General features: G+C 38.9%; 1 protein-coding gene across 10 annotated transcripts in view; it reads right to left on the bottom strand.

The window, feature by feature from the left end:
• Nucleotides 1-24125, bottom strand: part of DAB1 (DAB adaptor protein 1) — a 1320323-nt gene that overhangs the window by 130195 nt on the left and 1166003 nt on the right. For all 10 annotated transcript variants that reach the window (XM_074265817.1, XM_074265819.1, XM_074265820.1 and 7 more), the window contains 2 exons: nucleotides 13295-13434; nucleotides 9701-9799 (listed from right to left, as the gene is read on the bottom strand). In XM_074265817.1, the coding sequence (XP_074121918.1) occupies nucleotides 9701-9799; nucleotides 13295-13434 (239 nt within the window). The remainder of the gene's footprint in view (nucleotides 1-9700; nucleotides 9800-13294; nucleotides 13435-24125) is intronic.

The raw sequence follows: 24125 nt of genomic DNA, 5'->3' as shown, positions 1-24125 counted from the left end.
CCTAAGCATCTTGGGAAGTCCTTTCTGAGCAGGTACCAGTGACCTTCTTCATCATGGCTGAGCATCCTTTTTCCTCTGGCTTCCAGAATACTTGTAATACTCATAATAAATACCTTATTTGTGTGTGTGCATATATATATATATTTATATTTGTATATAAATATGTAGATATATTATATAAATAAATATATATGTATATATACACATGTTTATATATACACATATATATTTAGATATGCATATATGTTTATAGATACATATATATCTCTATATATACATATATGTATGCAAATTTACTATCTAGATACATTTGTTTATATAATCTCACACATAGACATTAATACTATATATTATATAATTACATGGACTATATTATATAAGCAATACACAGATAAAATAAACAAAATAATATATACAGAGATACATATATTGATCATATAAATATGCACATGACATGTAGCAAAATTAGGCACTGATGGTTTAATTTAGTGCCAGGGACTTCTTATGCTCATTAAAGACATTTGCATAACAGTTTTCCTAACTGGAAGGTTAAGCCAATCCACCATGAAAGAAGGTTACAGATGGAACCCCGTGGCAGTGTCATCCGGGCACAGCTAATGAGGCCGGGGGCCTTCCATGTTGTGACCCAAAGGTAATTTTGATTGGCAGAGCTCACAGTCACAGCCAAAGGTTTTAGGCAGGGACAGATGATCTTGGCGTTCAGGGGGAAAGTGCTGGTCAGAAGGAAGTATAGTATGTACTCTGAGAACCTCTTACTTAAAATTTACATTTTATATATGACAACAACAAAAATCCAATCCCATCTCCCAAGAGGATAATTGGGTTAGCCTCCCAGCAACCAGTTTTTGCAGACAGGGATAAAAGAAAGAAACAAGAAAGTCATGTGATGAAATCATCATCTTCACTACCCACTAAATAAATTCTTCCTCCTGGCTCCCTTGTTTCTCCTGAAGGGAACAAGACCAGTTCTAAGATCATGTCTTTTTCTGATATTTTATTTCAAATGTCCTAACATTCTTTGTTCTAAAATACCTTTCATTTCTAACATTCTATATTCTAATATGCCTCCAGCTCCAACATGCTATACTTTCTATTTGAACATAATATTATAAATGATACAATGGATTGGGTGCAGGGGCTGCAGTCAGTAAGATGAGAGTTCAAATCTGGTTTAAGACAGCTATCAGATGGGGGCAGCTAGGTGGCGCAGTGAATAGAGCACCAGCCCTGAATTCAGGAGGACCTGAGTTCAAATTTGATCTCAGACACTTAACACTTCCTGGCTGTGTGACCCTGGGCAAGTCACTTAACCCCAGCCTTGGGGGGGGGGGGGAGAGCTATCAGATTTGTGACCCTGACCAAGTCAATTAATCTTTCTCTGCCTCAGTTTTGTGAAAGCCAAATGGAAATAATATGTTTTTAAAATTTATTTTACCAATTGCATGCATAGATGGTTTTCAACATTCACCTTTCCAAACCTTGTGTTCCAGATTTTTTCCCTCCCCTCCAGCCATAGACAGAAAGCTAATCATTATTGGTTGAATATGTGCAATTCTGGTCAAAAGATATGAAAAGAAGATTTTCTGATGAAGAAATTAAATCCATTTGTAGTCATATGAAAAAAATGCTCTAAATCACTGTTTCATTAGCTCCAGTCAATATTATTCATCTCTTAGGAATAAGTATGTTCAAACTGATGATACCCTGTTGATTAGAAAAAATGCAAATTAAGGCAACTCTGAGGTACCACTACCAACCTCTCAGATTGCCTAAGATGCCAGGAAAAGATAATGATGAAAAGTCAGAGGGGATGTGGGGAAATTGGGGCACTAATACATTGTTGGTGGAGTTGTGAACTGATCCAATCATTCTGGAGAGCAATTTGGAGCTATGATATGATTTAAAGGGCTATCAAATTGTGCATACCCTTTAATCCAGCAGTGTCTCTACTGAGCCTGTATCCCACAGAGATCATTAAAAAGAAAGAGGACCTGCATAATGTTTGTAGCTACTCTTTTTCTAGTGGCAAGAAACTAGAAATTGAGTGGATGCCCATCATTTGGAGACTGGCTGAATAAGTTATGATCCATGAATGTGATGGGATATTATTGTTCTATAAGAAACGATCAGCAGGATGATGTCAGAGAGGCCTGGAGAGACATCACCTGATGCTAAGTGAAATGAGCAGGATCAGGATATCATTGTCCCAGCTCTAAAATCCTATGTTCTGATATACCTTTCAGCTCTGACATTCTGTTCTCCAAGATCCTACAAGATCTAACTTTCTGTGTTCTAAGGTTCCTTCCTAGTCTGACAGTTTGTGGTCTAAACTCAGTTTGATGTTCTATGTCCATTGTTCTCATGTCCTATTTTCCAACGACCTTTTCCTCTCTGAAGTTTAATGTCTGCCATCTCATAAGACCAGTTGTTAATAATCTGACTAAGGAAAACCTCCTTTTCAAAACTATCTCCAAAAAGGAAGTTTCCACTTCCATCCAGGTTTGTCAAGCCTTGACCTTGACTAAAACTCAGCTTTTCTGTGCTCAAAGTTTCCACTGGGTTAATACATGAAGAAAATGCAGCTCTGGCTCCTGCAGCACTCACACGAATTAGGCAATGTAAAATACTTGGAGAAAAAAAACCACAAAGAGATAGCTTGGTGCTCAGTATAATTACAGCATTAGTTTTTCAATACAAACAGATCCTTTAACAAACCAATCTGTAAAAATAGAATCTCTTATTAAGTAACCAAGACACAGTCAATGAAAATGAGTTTTAAATTAAAATTTAAAATAAATGGCTCTGATAGCCAGGCAATAAACCCCAGGCTCCAGATAAAGTAATCAGCTACTGAAATAAAGCCAGAAAAAGCCAAGTGGACAACATGATTAATAGCATACCCCAGCTCCTGGATTTTGGGTGAAACTCTGATTTCAAAATTTATTTCTCTATTCTCTGGTTATCTTTTCTCTTCCAATGTTTTCCTCCTTTCCTAAGATAGTCAATCAACACTCAGTCAACAAACATTGATTAAGCACCTACAGTGTAGCAGGCACTGCCCTAAGTGCTGGAGATAACAAAAAAGAAGACTGCCCCTGCCTTAAAGGATGTGGGAAATAGATAATTCGTGGATTAATAAAGAGAACACTGGACTTGAGGAAACAAGTTTTGAGTTCAAGTTTTAGTTTAGGCAAATTTCTTAAGCTCTAGAAATCTGGATTTTTTCTGTAAAATGGGGATAAATATATTTACCTTGTCTACTCCCACAGAGATGTGAGAAAATGGGAGAGTAAAAAAAAAAACACATACACTTTAGAAACAAGAGTTATGATTACTAAATTTGTAATAGAAGAGTCAGTTGCCTCCTGATTTTCAATTTCCAAATTTGGCAGGGATAGATGAAGAAAAAAGCAGGCTACATGAGTGATAATGGCCAACTCTGGTAAAGGAGGAGGTAAGGATGGTCTTTGTGATGTGATGTGATGCAACAAGAAAGGCCATTCCCTCACTGAAGCTTATTTTTCTACCATTTGTGATTCATTTCTTTGGACTAAACATGGCTTTTACTCTGGGGGTCACTTTTAAAATATGAATCTCCCTGAGAATATTAGGTAATTAAGTTGCAGTGAGGGAACCAGCAGGTGGATTGATTTTGCTCCTGGATAGAGAGGAAGAAGGCAGGTCTAGAGACAGATTAGAGGATGAGCATCTCCAAGGAGAGTAAGGATGTGCTATGTCCCACTCTACCCTTCACACAGGCGAACTGGATTATGATCTCCCCCCAAATAAGGTCACACTTTCCAACCTACCTCTCTTTGTTCTTGCTGTTCAGGATATCAAGAACATCCTTTCCTACCTGCTTTCCCAAATGCTGCTCTTTAAACAGTGCTCATAGTCAGATGACAATAACTATTGTTGACAACAACTATTGTTGTTGAGTTGTTTTTTTTTTCCCATTTTAGAATATTTAGAATATTTTTCCATTTAGAATATTTTGTTTCTTTTACAGATAAGGAAACTGAAACAAACTGGGATAAGTGACTTGCCCAGGCTCACACAGCTAGTAAATGTCTGAGGAAAGATTTGAACTCAAGACAATGAATCTTCCTGACTCGAGACCCTGCATTCTATGCACTATGGTACCATCTAGCTGCCCTCTAACATAGGGGTGAGGGTATTTGATCTAGATTAACAAAGGCAAGAATTCAAATTGTGCTTCAATTACTTATATATGTGATGCTAGGCAAGTTACTTTCCCTGTCACGTTTAGTTTTCCTCCTCTGTAAAATGGAGCCAATATTAGTGCCTATCTCTCAGCACTGCTGTTGAGATCAAATGAGAGAATATATGCAAAGTGCTTTGCAAACCTTCTATAGCTAATTGACTTCTCTGTGGCTTCCCTGCACTGTTATTGAGTCTGACCTTGAAGTTAAGCAGAATAAAGGCTGATTCAAAAATAATTGCTGATTTCTCTTCCATTAGATGATCCTACATGTCTCTGAAGACAAGTCATAAAGTTTCCTCTGAGCTTTCTCTTCCCCAATTTAAATCTCCTCAGTTCACTTGTGAATTCACCTATAATCCAGGTTTAAAAGCCTTCCACCAACTTGATGTGCTCTCTTGGGCCTTCCCCAGCTTCTTAGACACTTGCTTAAAAGATTGCACCACAACAGAACATGATACTTCAGGAGGGCCTATTACCTCTACGATAATGGACACGCTATCCATCTCAATGTAGCTAGTTAGCATAGTAGATGGAGTTCTGTTCTGGAGTCAGGAAGACTTAACTTCAAATTTTATTCCACATCTTTATTAGCTATATTCCCTGGGCAAGTCAGTGAAGCTTTATTTTCCTCAGTTTCCTAAACTGAGGGATAGAGTTGAAGTAGACATTCAATAATCTCTTCAAAGCAATAATGTCTAAGGCAATGGTTTTATTGGCCAGGGAAAGCTCTTGGGTAGATGGAGAAATCTCTGAGGATAAGGTCTGGCCAAGGGAGAAGGTAGTAATCTAAGGCTGTCTGAACTCAGCCATTGCAGCACTTGCAATAAATCCACAGCTTCATCCTTAGCATGGTGAGGCTACATTTGGAGGCTGTAGTAAGAGGGATAAAGTGTTGGATCTGAAGTTAGAAAGTCTCCAGGAGGACGGGAGGTGGCAGTTGGCTATATGATGTCACCTTTGTGAGCCTGAGCGAGTCACTTAACCCTGTTTGTCTCAGTTCCCTCACCTGTAAAATGAGCTAGCAGAGGAAATGACAAACCACTCTGATATCTCTGCCAATAAAACCCCAGATGGGGGTGAGGATAAAAAAGATTTAGTTTTTCCCCATCTAAGTTCTCAAAGAGTGCCCTGCTTAAATCAATAGGTGATTTTAGGTTCCATGAATCTTGGTTTAAAACTTTTTAAATAGGGGGCCAGTTCACTGTCCCTCAGACTATTGGAGGGCCGGACTATAGTAAAAACAAAAGCTCACACTCTGTCTCCGCCCCTCAGCCCATTTGCCATAACCCAGTGGGCTGCATAAATGTCCTCAGTTGGCCAAATCTGGCCCGCGGGCCATAGTTTGAGAATCCCTGGTTTAATGAGTAATATTTCATTCCAATTCTTTCATTTATTTTTGCCTTATGTCCAGGGGCAAATGATTTATCTACTATGACCTTCATTTTCTTTATTTGTAAAATGGAAGTATAAATACTTGCCTACCTATCTCACAAGAAGTTTGTTAGGAAGCAAGAATAAGTATCATAAAGGGCTACATAAATGTTAATTATTACTCTAGAAATGGCCTGGGATTTAAATCTTCCTCCCCCCCCCAAATTGGGCGGTAAATGAGCCTTCTGTTTAAGATGGACAGGGTGAAGATGACTGATGAAGATCACAGAGCAAAACAGAGTATTAGACTAAAAAAAGGACTTGGATGATATCTGGAGCAATCTTATTCTTGAACAGGAATTCCCTCTGCAGATGATCAGCCAACTTTCGCTTGGAGAACTCTAGCTCTAGGGAACTCATTACCTTTCAACACAGCCCATTGCCTTTTAGGATGGCTCCAGTGATAGGAGAGGTTGCTCTTGCACCAACTTACAAAGACCTGCTTCTCTGTACTTCACCCCCATCACTCTCAGATTTGTCCCTTATCCAAGCAGAGCTCTTTAAATACTTGAAAACAGGGATTGTTGTATCTTCTCCTCTAATTGCCAACTGCTGCCTTCCCAACCTCCTGGAGCCTTTTCTCCAGGCCAGCTGTCTCCATCTTCTTAATCAGTGTTTCATATGACAAAGTTTTCAGTCTCACCCCACTCCTGGATGATGGGAGTGCTCCAGTTTATCACTGAGTTTTTTGAATTTAGCATGTCAATCCTCGTGTCCTCAGGCCCTAAAGCCCAATGAGGTTCAACGGTAATTCAAACCCACCTTTTTTCTTTAATGATGAATTATGAAATTGATCCTCTAAATTATCTCTCTGGCGTCAGGTCCCTGACAGGGCCAATTTTTAAAAATGTGTTGGTTTTGAACTGCAAATTGATTTTTTATTGTGATAAATTAAAATCCAATATCATCCAACAAGACACTAAACACACAGGCACCTAAATTATTTTTCCTCTTGAATGTTTTGTCTCTTTTATATTAAAATGAATCTCTGGCGGTTGCTGGGTCTGAGGAAGCACTGTCAGTGGACAGCAGACACTGCAAGGTATGGAAATTTTGTGCAGATAAGGGGCCATTCTAAAAACCAGAACCAAACCAAACCAACCCAAACAACAATAACAATAACCCTTCTTAGATTCCCAGGAATTGAAAAGCAGAAGCAACCTCAGAGATCACATGGATTATTCCTATCTTCTAAGACAAAAGCTCAGATAGTAAATAATTTACTGACATGCTAATTAATCAAGTGGTTATTAAGCTTCTACTGTGCTAGATACATCAGAGGTAAGAGCTATTGCCTGGCTCTAAGAACACCCATGATCCTCTGCTGTCTCTATTATAATGATTCTAGAAGTGTCTCATTCAAGTTCCCAGAATTGCAGATGCTAGGATTTGGAAGGGACCTCAGAAGATATCATTCAACCCAATCACGGACAATAATACGCACTCCAATCCCTGGCAACACAATAAACAAGAGGTCCTTTTTTCCAGGTTTTTCCAGGGGTGGTGGATTAGGAGCCACTCTGGGATGGCTCACACTTTTTGGAAGCTCTTTCTTGTTTTCGGGCCACTTCTACCCATTGCTCCTAATTCCACCCACTGTAATCAAAGAAGAATCCCTTCTCTATGTGAGAATTCTTGAAGCATTTCAATAAATAGATGTTCTTTTCTCCTCATATCATCATTTCTTCAGATTTAATACCCCTAGTCCCTCAAACCTCTCTACATCCCTCAGATGGAATATTCTCAAGATCTTCACTATTTTTTCTGCCGTCATCTGGATAGTCTTCACATTATCAAGGAATCTTCAATCTACAATCCCACGATGCACATTTCAGGAAGCCCACTCATTAATAAGATCCCCAACCATGGATTCACTGAGGTTCAAATACTGGAGCATCCAAAAGTGGGCAATTTGGATGGCAACGGGCACTCGATATCAAGTCAATTGTACATATGTATTCATTCATTCATCATTTGTAATGTTCCCATCATAAGCATATATGGAACTATAAGATTTGGTGAAAGTCTTCAGAAAATTGAGTAGGTCTTTTAAGGACAATTAAAATAGGGCAAAAGAACATGTGGATGGATTGAGATCAGCAAGAAGAAAGGGAATAGAGACACCTACAAGATTTTGGAGGTGTCTGGACCTGTTATTTTACTGGCATAAGCTTGTGCAACTTAAGCTATTAGAGATGTTCAGGGCCTGGGGGAGTTAAGGAACATGCTAGGGGTCATACAAACAATTGGGATCAGAGACTGAGCTTCAATCTGGGACATCTTGATTTCAAGACTGACTCTCTATTCAGCTCTGAGGTTCTGTATCCTTCCAAGTTTGTGCCAGGTGCTGAGAGGACCATGAGAGAAGTAATTCAAGGTCAATTTTTTACAAGTCCCTTCTCTTAAAGACCTTTCGCAGCCTAGAAAAGGGGAGATAAGCCACGAGCACAGGGAAGCATGAAGTCGATTAGAATGTTGTTGGGAGAGCTTTAGACAGGTGTGGATGCATACATGCGTGGATAGGGAAGCTTCTCTAGAACAGGGCACAGCTTTAACAGCCATTTTAATCTCTTTGATATAGTGATAACTAGATATCCCATAATATGAAGAGTCCTCAATTGAGAGTCATTTCCACCCCATGTTAACAATTCAAAAAAAGAAAGTTAATCATATAAGGATTGGGATCAAAGGCCCTTTGAAATTGGAGACAGGGTGTAAATTGCTGTAACCAATCTCTTTAATTGGGATCAATATCTCTGACAGCTTTTTGTTTTTAAATTCTAGGGAGAGCTTTGGTCTGCTAATGTTTCCTTTTCCTTTTTCTTTTTTTTCTCTCTTCCTGGAGACAACAATAATAACTACAAACTCATGCCCTCCTGCCACGGTGGGGATGAATAAAGGCGGGGGTAAGGCAGATCTTTTCCAAAGGTATCTCTGGGCAAAAGGAAAGCTTCCCATCCCCCATTCTGGATATTTTTCACCTTCAAAGATATAGGAAATTTGGCCTGCTAATAATAGTAAAGATATTATTGAGGGGTCCTTGGACCTCACTGTAAAGCAGATCAACTTTGTCCAGATCTTCTTCCTTCCTGTTTTTACCCTCCCGAACCTCCAGATACCCCTACTTTCTCATTGTCCATTCTTTCTTCAAGGGAAAAAGAGCGAGCAATTCTTTACCAAAAGACCACCTCCAAGAAAAACCTGAAGATTTCATCTCAACTTATTTAAACTCTTTGGTCAAACCTTGGTGGGTGCAGTATACGGAGTCAGAGAATTGGGTTCAAATGATGACTTTAACACATTTATCTCTTGATCTTGTACATATCATTATGACTCCAGGTGTCTTAATTTCCTTATGTATAAAAACGAGTAGCTTGTATCAAATAGCCTCTAAAATCCCTTCTAGTTCCAAATTAACGATTCCAGGAACCACTGAGCCAAAAACTGCGGGTGAGTCAGAGCATGAAAAGCTACTTTGAAGGCAGCAAACCCAGAACTCCATCCCACCCCATCTTTGGCAGGCCCAAAGAACACATCCGCCCTCTCCTTTCCTAGTCACAAAGTGATGGATTTGGGGTTTTTAAAGATTAAGAGCCCAATTCCCTTGCTGAAATTACACCAATTTCAAGGTACTGGAGGTTAAACCTGAGTGTCAGAATTCATTGACATTGAGGAGAAAGGCTTTGCTGAGTATCCATGGTTAATATGGCAAATATGGATGGAAATTTCCTATAAACGGTGCCATTTCCCCCCAACTCATCTAACTCTATCAATCTCCCATTAAAGGACAAGGGTCCCATAGAATTTTGAGCATAACGCACGCTACCCCAACGCCGCACAATCTCCTCCCACCTCACTCAGTAAAGAGGCTCTCTGTGATGGACGAGCCCAGCTTATCAAGTTTGTCAGCTGCCTTATGTGTGTTTATGCGGATTGGAGATTGCTGAGCAGCGAGGGAAGGCTTTTAAGGGCACATCTGTCAATAAATTCAATCCTGTTCTGTCATATCATTCTTTTACTTACTCCTGTCTTTTCATCAAAGATTTTGATTCCTCCAAAGGAGATGGTTAAAAAGATTTTCTGTTTGTGTTCTCCTTTGGAACGGGCTCCAGCGACAACTCCCTGCGGAGAGAAAGGACAGGGTTTGAGTTCAGCATTTTCTTGGCTCTTCTCTGGTAGCTTTGCTGCAGAGGGGCCCCCTAAGGTAGGTCAGATACCATCAACCCGTGGATGACGATTCTCTACTTCAGTACTAGTCTCGTTGGCCCTTTTATTCTCTCATGGCCCATTTTGCAAATTCTAAAAGGTTGACATCTTAGTCTGATAGAAACGCAGCTGGATATGCAAGAGGAAAACTGGTTTCAGACCCTGGCTCTGCAACACCCTAGCGGGGTGACTACTCAAACTTTCCTGGTCTCAATTTCCTCTATTGTAAAATGAGACAGTCAGAGTAGATAATTCACTAAATCCCCTTCTTGTTTGAGATCTGGGATTCTATTAATCTCTGACACCAGATTATACATATTGCCTCATTCCTTCAATCTTCATTCATTCTTCCATCCCCATTTTACCATCAAAAAAACCCTTTACATATACATATATACATATACATACACATATATGTATATATATATATATATACACAAACACACACAAATATGTATATACATAAACATACACATATATAAACATACAATACAGATATGTGCGCACACAAGCACATATGTGTGCATATACATATATACATGCACATGTATGTACAAACACAAACATACACATATCTGTATGTGCATTTATAAACATACACACATAAGTATGTACATATAAAAACATGCACACATGTAAGTATATGCATATATACACATACATACGCACACACATATATACACACACACATATATATATATATATATACATAAATATATATACACATATGTGAAGTGATTTGAATATTTCAAAGTGCTATATAAATATCAACAACTCTTATAATCATCTATTTACTAATTCACCCATTTATTTATTTATTCATTTACTTTTTTATTGAGAAAATACTGTGGTGTTTCCTAAAGACACACCGAGGCAGGAAACAGGAGCATTGGCTTCTAGTCCTGCCCTTTCCATTAACTGATGATTTGACCTTGAATAGGCAATTCATTTCACTAAGCCTCAGTTGCCCTACATGTCAAATAAAAGGTTTGAATTAAATGATCTTGGGAGGAGACGTGTCCAATTCTGATATCCCATGATTTACTAAGAAGGTCTGTTAAGTTAAGGAAATATATTAGAATATGGGGAAATGCAAAGAGTAAACCACAGTACACAAGAGTCTCTTTCCACAGCATACAAGAGTCTATTAGGAGAAATGTAATTTAGTCATAAAAAATGAAACTTAGCCGTGTTAGTATGGAAAACAAAGCAGAGTAAGAGAAGTCTGATGAGTCTGTAGAAAGGAAAGATCACTTCTAGGTGGACAGGACGCGAGGAGTCCAGGTGCACTTGATGAATCAGATTGCATCTGAGCTTGGCTCTGAAGAATTGGTAGAATGCCAACAGGTGCAGATTAGGAAATCCAGCTAAGATCCAAGGCTCTCATTTCATTTGGGGGATAGTGAGCAATTTATTCATTCATTCATTCATCCACTAATTAAGTCATCGGGGTCATTTATTGAATGATTCCTTTGTGTTGATAATGGTATTTTGAGCTCTCTAGACATGTGGAGGAAAAAAAAAAGAGGCACCATGAACCCTCAGATTAAAAAGCTGTTGGGGAGATTGGCCATCCCACTTAAAGCAAAAGAATAATGAGCATTTGTCTGTTAATCTAGCCTAGGAAGGCTGATTGACTTAAGTGCTGATGGAATGCAAATTAAGGTCAAGATCACTGAGGAAAGAGTTATGAGTCTCATGTCACAATGCCATCAGCATTAACATCATCGCCTGAATTTTTCTTTTTCTTCTTTTTGAAGAAAGCCCAAGTTAAGCATCTTTGGCTTTTACCTTCCAGGATTCTGTTGACAGTGAAATGACTTGCTTATTGCTAGAATGTAAGGAGTTTGTACTGATTTATGATAAAATAATGCTTCAGAAAAAGACCGGTACCATGTGGCACAGATCCTAGGATCAAGGAGTGAGAGAGTGCTGGGAATACTCTAGAAAAGAGAATATCACCTCTGGAAAGGCATTTGGAAAAGAGATTACTAGAACTTGGAATGGTCTTAAGACAGAAAATGTCAGGGTTGTGAGGGTTTTTATAATGGGATCTTTGGGAAGGAACTTAGAATGGGGAATATCAAATCTGGGAAAGGACTTTAGAGTACGAATGTTAGGGTTCTAAAAGGCCTTGAAAACAGGGGGTCTTACCTCTGGGAGGGGGACTTAGAACAGAGAATATCAGAACCAGGAAAGATTTTAGAACAGGGTATAATCAAAGTGAGGAAGGGCGTTAGAATAGGGAATGTCAGAGGTGAGAATGACTGATCTGGAAGAGACAAAAGATATCAGACCTGGAGGGATTTTAAAACATTAAATGTTGGAATTAGAAAGAACCTTGGGTATCATCTATTTCAAAGGTTCTCACTATTTTAGGGGAGTGAAGTCTTTGGCAGTGGGCATCTTCAGAATAAAGTTTTTTTTTTAAGGGCATAGAATAAAACACATGGGATTAGAAAATAAACCAATTATATGGAAATAAAGATAGCAAAAGTTGCTAGACCCCTGATTGAAGCCAGCCTGATCATTTAATAGATACCTCTAGACCCTTGCCCATTGTTACTTCTTTCCACTTCACTCTTACTCAGCCACATTAGATTACCATTGATACACTGAAAACCCTGGAGTTTCCTAACCTCATGCTCTTATTTATACCTGGCATAACATTTTCCCTCTTCACTCGCAACCTTTCTTTGGTCTTCAAACTCCAATTCAAATAATGTCACTCCTGCCATAAACCTTGATTTTTCCTCCTTCTTTCCTTCTCCATTCTTAACAACCATTCTTTACTTACCTCATTTTACTATTGCCCCCATTGTAATGAAGAGATCCGCAAAGGACTGAAGGCCAGTTTGCCTCATTTTCCCTAGCTAACCCTATGGCATATATACATTGTCTATATTAGGCTCTTGGGTTTGGAGCTGGATGGGACATTGGTGATCATTTAGTCCAATCCCATACTGATTTGTGCCAATAATAAATCCCACAAAGTTGTCACATATATTCGGATTTATACCTCTCAAAATTGTTTTATAAAATATAGTCACTGATTCCATCCCAATGGAAATATATGGTTTGAATCCGAAGGATGTGACCACTTCAAGGATTCATACTACCGTACCTGAGAAGTACCTGTACAAAGGAAGAAACTCAGGATCTAAAAGGTTATACAAAGAAGTGGAATTGGGATTAGAACTCGGGTCCTGTGACTTGAAATGAATGGTTCCCCACCATGCCAATTTCTCTAAAGCCATGAATTAAATCAAAGCGCTTTTCAAGCCTTAGAAAGTTGATGTGAATGTAAGTTCATTGTATTCTTATAGTCACAAATGACCTGCATTGTGAAAAACCATCCCATCTCCCCCTCTCCCTGTCAGAAGAAATGAACGCCTATCTGGTTCTAGGTACCTTGAGCTTCATCATGGAATCTTGACATAACTTGTCTCCCCGTGCGGCAGAAACTTCATCAATGCCAATCAGCTTGGCCTTGTACCGGACGCCTTCACCCTTGAACCTCTTTATTAAAGTGGCTTCGCTGCGATCCTGACCTGGGGAGAAAGAACAAAGAGGGCTTAGACATTCAGGCAGGAAACAGGGCTGGGGGAGGGACCGATTTAGAAATGTTCAGCTTGGCTTATGGTCCAATCAAGAGACATCAACTTCACTAGGATTCCAGTGGAGAAGAGGGTCCCAAACACAGATGTGTCAGCATGAGGGTACTTGGCTCCCAGTCCTGGATGGGCAGCCTGCTGTCTGTCCATCTTTGGCCAAGTCATTCAATGGTCTCAGTTTTTAAATAATTAATCTGTAAGCAAAGGCTTCCCCCCATTTATGAGATTATTTCTAGCCCTTGATTTATGACTTATGATGCACTTAAGGTGCACTTAAGATATGTGTTATCTTATCTGTTAATTGAAGGGGTAGATAACATGGAGGATCTGAGTGCATTTCACTTCAAGGCCTATGGTCTTATATGTGACTTTAAGCAAGTCAACAAATCTTTCATGGCCTCAGTATTTTTTTTTAATTTAATTTTTTTTTTTTAGTAAAATAAAAGGATCATATTAGATGGCCTCTGTAGCGACTTCCAACTCTATACTCCTATAAATGCTCCGCTTAGACTCTTTATGACCAGATTTTGTATTAATCCCCACCTCCAATGCACCACTTTCACAGTTTTCCAATCCTATGTTACCTATATCATCTCATTTGAGCTTCCCTCTATCCCTGGGAGGTACAAAGCATCACTGTCCCCTTTAATAGATCAGAACTGAGACTCAGAGAAAAGGTAGCTGCCCAGAGTCACACAGCCAGTGTCAAAACTAGAATGTAGGGTTATTTCTTTTTTTATTATTATTATTAAAACTTTTTCTTTTTTTCTGCTGAGGGAAGTGACTTGCCCAGGGTCACGCAGTTAGGAAGTATTAAGTGTCCAAGGTCATATTTGAACTCAGATCCCCCTGATTTCAGGGTTGGTGCTCTATCCACTGCATCACCTAACTGCTTTTTATTTTCAGAACATATGCGTGGATAATTTTTCAACATTAACCCTTGCAAAACTTTGTGTTTCAAATTCTCCCCTTCCCCACACTGCCTCACCTAGATGGCAAGCAATCCAATATATGTCAAGCATGTTAAAATACATGTTACATCCAAATATGCATACATATTTATGCAATTACCTTGCTGTATAAGAAAAATCAAATCTAAAGGGAAAAAATGAGTAAAAAAATAAAATGCAAGTGGACAACAACAAAAGGAATGAGAATGCTATGTTGTGATCTCACTCAGTCCCCACAGCCTCTCTCTGGGTGTAGATGGCTTTTCAATCACAAGACCATTGGAACAGGCCTGAATCATCTCATTGCTAAAAAGAGCCATGTCCGTCAGAACTGATCATCATATAGTCTTGCTATTGCCGTGTACAATGATCTCCTGGTTCTGCTCATCTCACTCAGCATAAGTTCCTGTTAAGTCTCTCTAGACCTCTCTGAAATAATCCTCCTGATTGTGTCTTAAAGAAGAATAATATTCCATAGCATTCATAGAAGATAACTTATTCAGCCATTCCCCAATTGTTGGGCATCCATTCAGGTTTCAGTCCCTTGCCAGTACAAAAAGGGCTGCCACAAACATTTTTGCACATGTGGGTCACTTCTTTAAGATCTCTTTTGGATACAGACTCAGTAGAGACACTGCTGGATCAAAGGGTATGCACAATTTGATAACTTTTTGATCACAGTTCCAAATTGGTTTCCAGAATGGTTGGCTCAGTTCACAAGTCCACCAACAATGCATCAGTGTCCCAGTTTTCCCACGTCCTCTCCAACATTTGTCATTATCTTTTCCTGTCATTCTAGCCAATCTGAGAGGTGTGTAATGGTACCTCAGAGTTGTCTTAATTTGCATTTCCCTGATCACTAGTGATTTAGAGCACGTTTTTATATGAACAGAAAAGAACTTAGGTTTTCTTGACAACAAAAATAATGTATTATTTAATACAGTAGGCTGCTCTAGCTGTAAGAAGCTATATGTGTTTTGTGGGCCAGAGGATAGAACAGAGATCATGGAACTAGTATATCTGGGTCCAAATCCTGGTTCTGACACTTATTATCTGTGCAAACCTGGATAAGTAGTCTAAGCTCTTTACACCTACAGTTTCTTCTTCTATAAAACTGTGGTAGCAACAACAATAATAATTCCATTATATACATTACAGATTGGATTGTTTAGAATACACTTTGTGATACATCTTCCCTCCTCTCCTCCTTTTCACTTTATTTCTTTTTTCCCTTCTCTTTTCTTTCTCTTTCCCTCCCTCCATTCTTTCTTGCCTCTCTCTTTCCTTTCTTCCTTGCTCCCTCTCTCCATTCTTTCTTTCTTCTTTCCCTTTTTTCTTCCTTCTTTTCTCCCTCTGTCCTTTACTTCCTTCCTTCCTTCCTTCCTTCCTTCCTTCCTTCCTTCCTTCCTTCCTTCCTTCCTTCCTTCCTTCCTTCCTTCCTTCCTTCCTTCCTTCCTTCTTTTCTCCCTCTCTCCTTTCCTTCCTTCCTTCCTTCCTTCCTTCCTTCCTTCCTTCCTTCCTTCCTTCCTTCCTTCCTTCCTTCCTTCCTTCCTTCCTTCCTTCCTTCCTTCCTTCCTTCCTTCCTTCCCTCCTTCCCTCCTTGGGGTTTTCTCTGTTCTAGAAGCTCTTATTTCAGTTTCATGAGCTTGCAATGCTGCCTCGAGAAGGAGACCCTGGTTGCTCAAGTCTTGTCTATCTTTCATTTTTCCATTTCCTTTCTTGAGCACATATGACAGGCTCATATGAATGTAGTTTTAGAGCTGGAAAAGCCCATGGAGTCCACTCAGTCAGCACTACTTACATTACAGATGAACTTGCTCAAGCTTGCACAGTCAGGATGGGTCAGAAGCAGGATTTACCCTCAAGCTTTCTTTACTCCAGTCAGGTTGATATACCTCCCACACATTATATTTTGTTTCTGTATTTCTATCTTTTGCACAGTAACTGGCATACACTAGGTGTTTAATTTATGCTTGATGATAGAATGAATTAAAAATCACCAATTGCTTTGAGTACAGATGGAGGCTACTTATCATAAGGCCCCTGTAAATCTCTGCTACTCTGTGGCCGTTAAATAATATTTTGTCTTCTGGAGCATGGAGACACATTGATTATTTATAATTCAAGAAAAAAAATATCAATGTGGAAAATGAATGATATTGATTCGCCTTTAAGAAAACCTTTGGGCCCCGACGTTAAAATCATCACTACACACACGGTTAAGTGTCCTTGTACTTGAACCTGGAATAGAATTTAATATAAAAAACAGCAGAGAAGTAGAGAACTTGGATTCAAATCCTGACTGCAACTTATGACCTGTGTGACTCTGAGAAATTCACCAGCTCTCTTTGGGCTTATGTTTCCTCATTATAAAAGCAAAAATTGAGGTTAGATAGAAAGCAGTGTTGTGGAAAAACAGTAGATGACAGGTTCAAATCCTGTCTCAATTTCTTTGAGCAAGTCACTTCCTCCTTGGAACATTAAGTCCAATCTTCTCATTTTACAGATGAGAAAACTGAGTTCTAGACAAGTAAATCGTTTTGGTCTACCTTTCAAGTGTCTCATTGCTATCTAAAATACCCCAACTCTGACTCTCTGGAGAATAAAGAACAGGTCCTTGCTTCAAACCTGATTCAGACATATTTGCTGTGGGGCCCCCAACAAGTCATTGATCTTCACAAGAATCAGAGGATTTAGGATTAGAAGGATCTTTTTTTTTTTTAATTTTTTAAAATTTTTTTATTTTTATTTTTATTTTTTTTTAATTTTATTTTATTTAGAATTTTTTCACAGTATATATGCATGAGTAATTTTTTTTATAATATTATCCCTTGTATTCATTTTTCCAAATTATCCCCCCCTTCCTCTATTCCCTCCCCCTGATGACAGGCAAGGATGAGAAGGATCTTTAAAGAGTATCAATAAACACATAGTAAGTGCTTTCTGTGTACCAGACACTGGGAGAAACACTGAAGATATGAAAACAGGGGGGAAAAGTCCCTCCAAAAACTTACAAGGTAATGGGAGAGAGAACAAGCAAAAAATGATGTGCTAACAATTTCACTTTTACATAAGAGAAAGAGATTTTGAGCGTTAGAAATGACTCAGCCAAGATAACCCAAGTCCAAGCAACAAACCCAAGTCTTCTGACTGCAAAGCCATATTTCACAAGCCTACAGTGAGTTAGGCTGGACATTGGGAACACTTAGACCCCATCAAAAGCAGTATTTCCACTGACTTTATGGCCAAATAAATGTCCACAGGGACATGGGGAGGAGTAAATGGGACAAGAGATATAATACTGCATTAATAGCGGTATCTAGATATAAATTCAGTGATGATGAAATTATTTTCTATTTAGGTTAGTGGACTTTTCTCTTTTTCCTTAAGCTGTTTTTTTTTTTTTTTTTCTTCTTGTCCCGGGGTATCACCAAGTCACAGATTATTTATATCTATCTATCTATCTATCTATCTATCTATCTATCTATCTATCTAGATATATATAGATATAGATATAGATATAGAGATATCTATATATAGATATAGATATCTCTATATCTATATCTATATCTATATCTATATCTATATCTATATCTCTATATATATAACACCTATAAGAGGGCTGGCTTGACCCTCCCAGGGATGCTGAAATGGCTGTATATTACTTTGTCTTTCCTTCTTATTTATGTATATAATCCTGTATTCTACTCCCCAAGGGCCAGCTTGATGGAAGAACAGTTCTAGAGTTAGACTTCCATCTGTACATGCCTACAGTGCCTGCAAGTTCGATTGGGGCAAGAATCGAACGCTAGACTTGAGAATCACAAAAATCATGCCTCAAAAAGTTGGGTGACCCCAACCAATTAACTTAACCTCCCAGAGTCTCAATTACCCTAGCTGTAAAATGGGCATAATAATAGCATCTGCCTCCCAAGCTTGCTGTAAGGATTAAATGGGATCATGGTATATAAATCGCTTTGCAGCTCTTAAAGTTGCCATATAAATGCTAATTATTGTTATAGTTATTAATAAATAGCATCATTATTGATAAATGTTTGCTGACTTGACTTGAACCGAATGGAACTGAATTGCATTGGCCCGGCTCCCTGCCCATCTTTAGGCCTGTACAGCGAAAGCTCCCGTGATTTTACAGGTGGGTTCCCATGAGGCCCTCTCTGGGTCTTCTGGATTGGCCACGGTCGGCCCGCCAGTGTATGGCAGGGGCCAGAGGGGCTGGATGGAGTTGGCAGATCCCAGGCCTCCGGGCTGCCTCCTTTAGCGCTCCACACCCTGCTGGGATTAAGCAGCGCCTAGGCCATTTACCCTTGTTAAATAATATTTTATGAGAGATGCATGGCACATGGATGATGAGTCAGAAACTGTAACTAATGTTAAAATTAAGCCTCGGGGAAACGCAGAGGCAGATGTCGGTACCTATAGCTAAAAGCTAAGGGAGGTCCATTTGACATGCTGGGTCCTGTAAACAGCATCTGCCAGAGGAAGCAGGCACAATGGTGTCAGTGGCTCCATCCCCCAGCCCCCTCTCCAAAGGGGGCCGGGGACAAAGATAACTTAGTCAGCATTTTCTCTCACCAATGAAAAGCTGGCTCTCCTCATCCCTTCTGACAGCTCTCAGCCCCACATCTTCAATATACCAGCATGCTCTGTTTACCAATAATACGCCTTTCACTGCGGTGAGTTGAAAAAAAATAGCCCCCCCCTCTGTCTGAGTTTCCCTCCCATCCCCAGCTTCCCATCTTGCATATACATGCATATTGAACGCGTTCAAGCCTCAGATCAGCTCTGCTGAACCTCAACGAATTCGTAGCATTAAAAGCACTTTCTGGTGCACAATTTATGTCTCAGAAAGCCTCAAAATTGGGTAAACAGCTTCCAGCTCCCGTGCAACACACATAAATCCAGGCTCCCTAAGAACAAGGCATTTAACCAGAGGCCTGTATAACACCTGCCTCTCCAGGAATCCCAAGGGCCGCTGGCCAGCCCAAGCTAGAGAGGAGACAGGGCAATCACAGGGCGTGGACCAAGGGCACGGATTAATAGAAAAATATTAGACCATCTGGATGAAAGTGGGGTGTCCAATTTCGACCGGGACCCAGGGCACAGCTAATTCGTATGAAGGGCACTTATGCAGAAGATGATTCTGGTTCTCATTAAACTTTCCACCATTAAAAGGGTCATTTTTCATAAGAAGATCTGGAACAAGGTCTCAGTGATATTAGTAAAAGGATAAATAAAAGGTAGCTGAACCACAAGGGCTATAATTCTATTAGAAGGTTTGGGTGATGTCATTACCCACAAGAGTCAGCCTTGTTGGAATGTGAGCAAGAAGGGATCTTGGAGACTGTGGAGGGCTCGGTGGTCACAGAGGACAGGGGAGGGGCAGGAATGGGGGCAAGGAATGACTTGACCACAATCATATAGCAGTAAGTCAGGAACAGAAGGGACAGGGTGGGCATTGGGACTGTAGCTTCCCAATTCTAAACTCATTGCTAGAAAACAAAGAGGGGGAGAGAGAGAGAGAGGAAAAGAGAGAGGGAGGGAGGGGGTAGGGAGAGAGGAAAGGGGGGAGAGAGAGAGATTGAGAGAGACAGAGACAGAGACAAAGAGAAAGAGACAGAGACAGAGACAGAGACAGAGACAGAGACAGAAAGACAGAGAGAGATGGAGAAAAATAGAAAGAAACAAAGACAGAGAGAGACAGAGACAAAGAGAGAGAAAGAGAGACAGAGACAGAGAGAAAGAGAGAGAGACAGAGACAGAGAGAGACAGAGACAGAGAGACAGAGAGATGCCAAAGGCAGGGAGACAGAGACAGAGATACAGAAGATACAGAGACACAGAGAGAGACAAAGAAAGACACAGGAAGAGAAACAGAGAGAGATACAGAGAAAAACAGAGACAGAAACAGAGAGAAAGAGAAACTTTGATGTTATCTTTACATACATCCAATTGGCAAATAAATATAACAGTGACAAAGCTCAGTGCTGCTGGGGCTGAGGAAATAAACATTCTTGGTGGAATAAGCATTGAATACATTTCTGACAAAAGACAAGTCACAAAAGGGATCAGATTCTTGGGTACTATTGTTCTAGTTTTTAGGAATTCTCTTGAAACTATCTGCAATTTGGCCTGTATTTTATATGTGACTGTGAGTTTTTTGAGGGCAGGGATGAATGTTTTTTCAGCAATTTTGTCCTTCTTTGTACCATCAGCAATGAGCACATGACCTAGTACACAGCAGGAGTTTAATAAATGTTTATTGTTGACTTGATTTGAATATATTCTAAGCTGAGATTCTTCAACTATTATCCATAAGGATATATATGTATATGTATGCATACACATATTACATGTATATGGAATACATATATATGCATATAGAATACATATTACATGCATTTATGAATATCCATATGCATGTACATATGGATAACTGCATTTCAATATAAATATTTTCTTTTGTAATCTTATATGTTTTATTTTACACATTTAAAAACATTCTCCTGAAGAATTCATAAGTTTTATCAGGTTTCCAAAAAGGTCTTTCCATGAGAAAAAGGCAAATAAACCCTGTCATAATGCAATCAACAGAAAAGAAACAGAAGATGTTACATGTGCATATTTACACATAGCAATATTTATGTACTTTGCTGACACACACACACACATATATATATGTGTGTGTGCATGTGTCTGTATGTATATGCATATCTGTATATGTATGCATGCACACATGCATCAGTGATAGGCAGAGGAACTGGACTTATTATTTCTTGCTTTGAACCCTCCAAAATGAGGAAACTCCCCTCAAAAAGCAGGTTGGTGCTTTCTCTATAAGGAAAAGTCTTAAGATCAGAGGTTTCCAGCACAGAAGGATCCTGTAGACCTCATATTGACTTAGAAAACCACAAATTAACATTACTTTTAACTGAATTTAAAATATATATATATATATATATATATATATATATATATTTCTCAATTATATTTTAATTTTGTTCCTGCATAAGCAGTTTTGTGGACTGGAGTTGAATAGTTTTGGCTTAGAATGGGGCAGAATTAATCAATTTGTCCTGGGTTGCTCAGATAATGTGGGTCAGAAAGGGGACCCGAAACCCAAGTTTTCTTGCTTGGAGATAGACTATCTAGTCACTACTCCGTGGCTGTTTGTAATTGCAAAGAATGGGAAATCGCCTTAATGTCCACCAGTTGGTGGATGGCTGAATAAATTGTGGTATAGCGATGTAATACAATACTAGGGTGCCATTAAAAATGATGAATGAGGGATATAAAGACATTTGGAAAGACTTAGATGAAGCATTACCATGTGAAGGAAGCAAAATATGAAGGCTGTCTGAAGTGCTGACTCTCCCGCTATGAAAGGGAATCCAGAAATGAATGAAGGAGCTAAGAATAAAGAGGATATAGAGGCAGTGACTTTGAAGCTGTCCATTCAATTCATTCAAACTAATTTGACAAAAACATGATTCCACAAACATTTATTAAGAACCTAATATGTGCAAGATATTTTGCTGATCATTACAATAATCCTAATAATGTAAACAAAATATAGCTATAAATAATGATAAAATAAGATGATGATAATGGTTTTATATAGTTAATAAAACATGCTAAATAATGATAGATAATAAAATTAATAAAATTTTAGATAATAAAAATAATAAAATAAAAAAGGTTGCAATGGTGATCATCATCATCATCATCATCATCATCATCATCATCAACAACAACAACAATACCCACTATGCTCCAGGAGCTTATAAAGACTGGTCAGAGATGTGTCTAGAGCCAGGTAGGATGTGTTGGGCTTCCAGGAAAGATAGGCTCAAGTACCTGAGCTATTTTGAAGAAGGAGAAAACACAGTGGAGGAGGGGGCAGGGTATGGGGAGGTTTGAAGCAGGTCACAGCTGAGTTGTGTACATAATGACATGACTACATTGAAATTCATGTTCAATGTAAATAAAGATAAATGCAAATTGATTTGGTTTTCCTGTGACTTACAGTTAAGGGCACAATAAATTAATTTTTGACATGGCATCAAACATTCCTTCCTCCTTTTTATTGGACCTTTGTCCAAATACTTGACATAAATGAAAACAGGGCATTACCACTGGGCATTGATTGAAGAAATAATTCTGGAAATGACTTGCCTTAATCTTTCATTTACAAAATGATGCTAAAATGACTCTTAATAGAGACAAAAAACACCCTTGAAAAAAGGTAGCTGTCTATTGTGGGGAAAATGGCTCTACAAAATATGATATATGAATAATGAAATGTATTATTACTGAACTTTATGAAATGACCACTAGAAGAAATTCACAGAGCTATGGGAGGCAAGGCTTGCATAAAATGAATCCACAGGGAGAAAGAAGAATCATGGGAACAACATATATCATAATACTCCATTAATATTAACCATGATAAGGGCTAAACAATCAAATTCTAGTGAATTATAATGACCAATTCCGATATTAGAAGAATAAGAAGAAGCATACTTTCATTCTCCGCATAAAGGAGAGGACCATGGATACAGAATGTGATATATAGTTAGTTAGTGTTACCATGTAGGTTGATTGTACTTTTTGTTTATTTTGTTAACATGCAGAGGAGAGTCATACTAATATACAGTAAATTCAAATGGACAATATATAACTTCTAGAAAGAACAGAAAATTTTGACCAAGAAAACTCTAATGAAAATCTCACTTTTTGTCAATGACTAGCTGTGTGATCTTGAGCAAGTCATTGCTGTTATTTTCATCTATGAAAAAAAATATGTTACACTAGATAATCCTTTCTAGAGTTGACATTCTATAATTTCAAAGATGGAAGGAACTTAGGAAATGATCTGCTTATGGAATTGGCGTACATGATCCCTACCCTCAAGCACCTTCAAATTCTAGGACTTTGTGACTCTTGGCTCAGAAGTGATTGTTTAACCTCTTATCTCTGCTAGATTTTCGATCCCTGAAATACATGTATTATAGTTCAGCCACATTTAGGGAAACAATATGTCCAGCATAATTTTAGGATTGTAAATTTGAGGTTACCAGTTTCATCCTCTGCTTCTTCCAGTGTCACTATTGCAAAGTGCCAAGTACATTGTGATAGCTTATGAAATTTACTTATCCATATTCAAATAATCTAGCTGGCCTGGAGGATTTTTTATTGAAGGGGGAAAACTTTGCCAAAAGACAGAGTTGAGTTAAAGGACTTTCTCCCCTGCTGGCTAGGTAAAGCCACGGATCTGTCTCACAAAGGAGCACATATACCGTGTTTCCCCGATAATAAGACACTGTCTTATTTTTTTTTTTGGACAGAAAAACACCAGAGGGCTTATTTTCAGGGGAGGGCTTATTTTAATGAACATTGACAGCAATTTTAATAAACAGGTAAATGTGAATAAAAAAATGTACCATTATTCAATAATGATCGTATCATCTTCTTCAACAACATCATCATAAGTGTCCGTACCCTGAATTCAGTCCTGGATGTCTTGCGCCTCCATTTCCTTCAGAAGAAGTGGACCCAATCTGTCATGTCCAGCAATATCACTGCTGCAGCTCTGATTGGATGCAGCTCAGAGCGCGGCATGTGCTTCATGTGGAGGGGGGGGAGGAATGGGGACGACGGT

This window comes from Sminthopsis crassicaudata, chromosome 4 (assembly GCF_048593235.1).
Source record: "Sminthopsis crassicaudata isolate SCR6 chromosome 4, ASM4859323v1, whole genome shotgun sequence".
NCBI lineage: Eukaryota > Metazoa > Chordata > Mammalia > Dasyuromorphia > Dasyuridae > Sminthopsis > Sminthopsis crassicaudata.
This window is presented reverse-complemented; position numbering and strand designations above follow the sequence as displayed.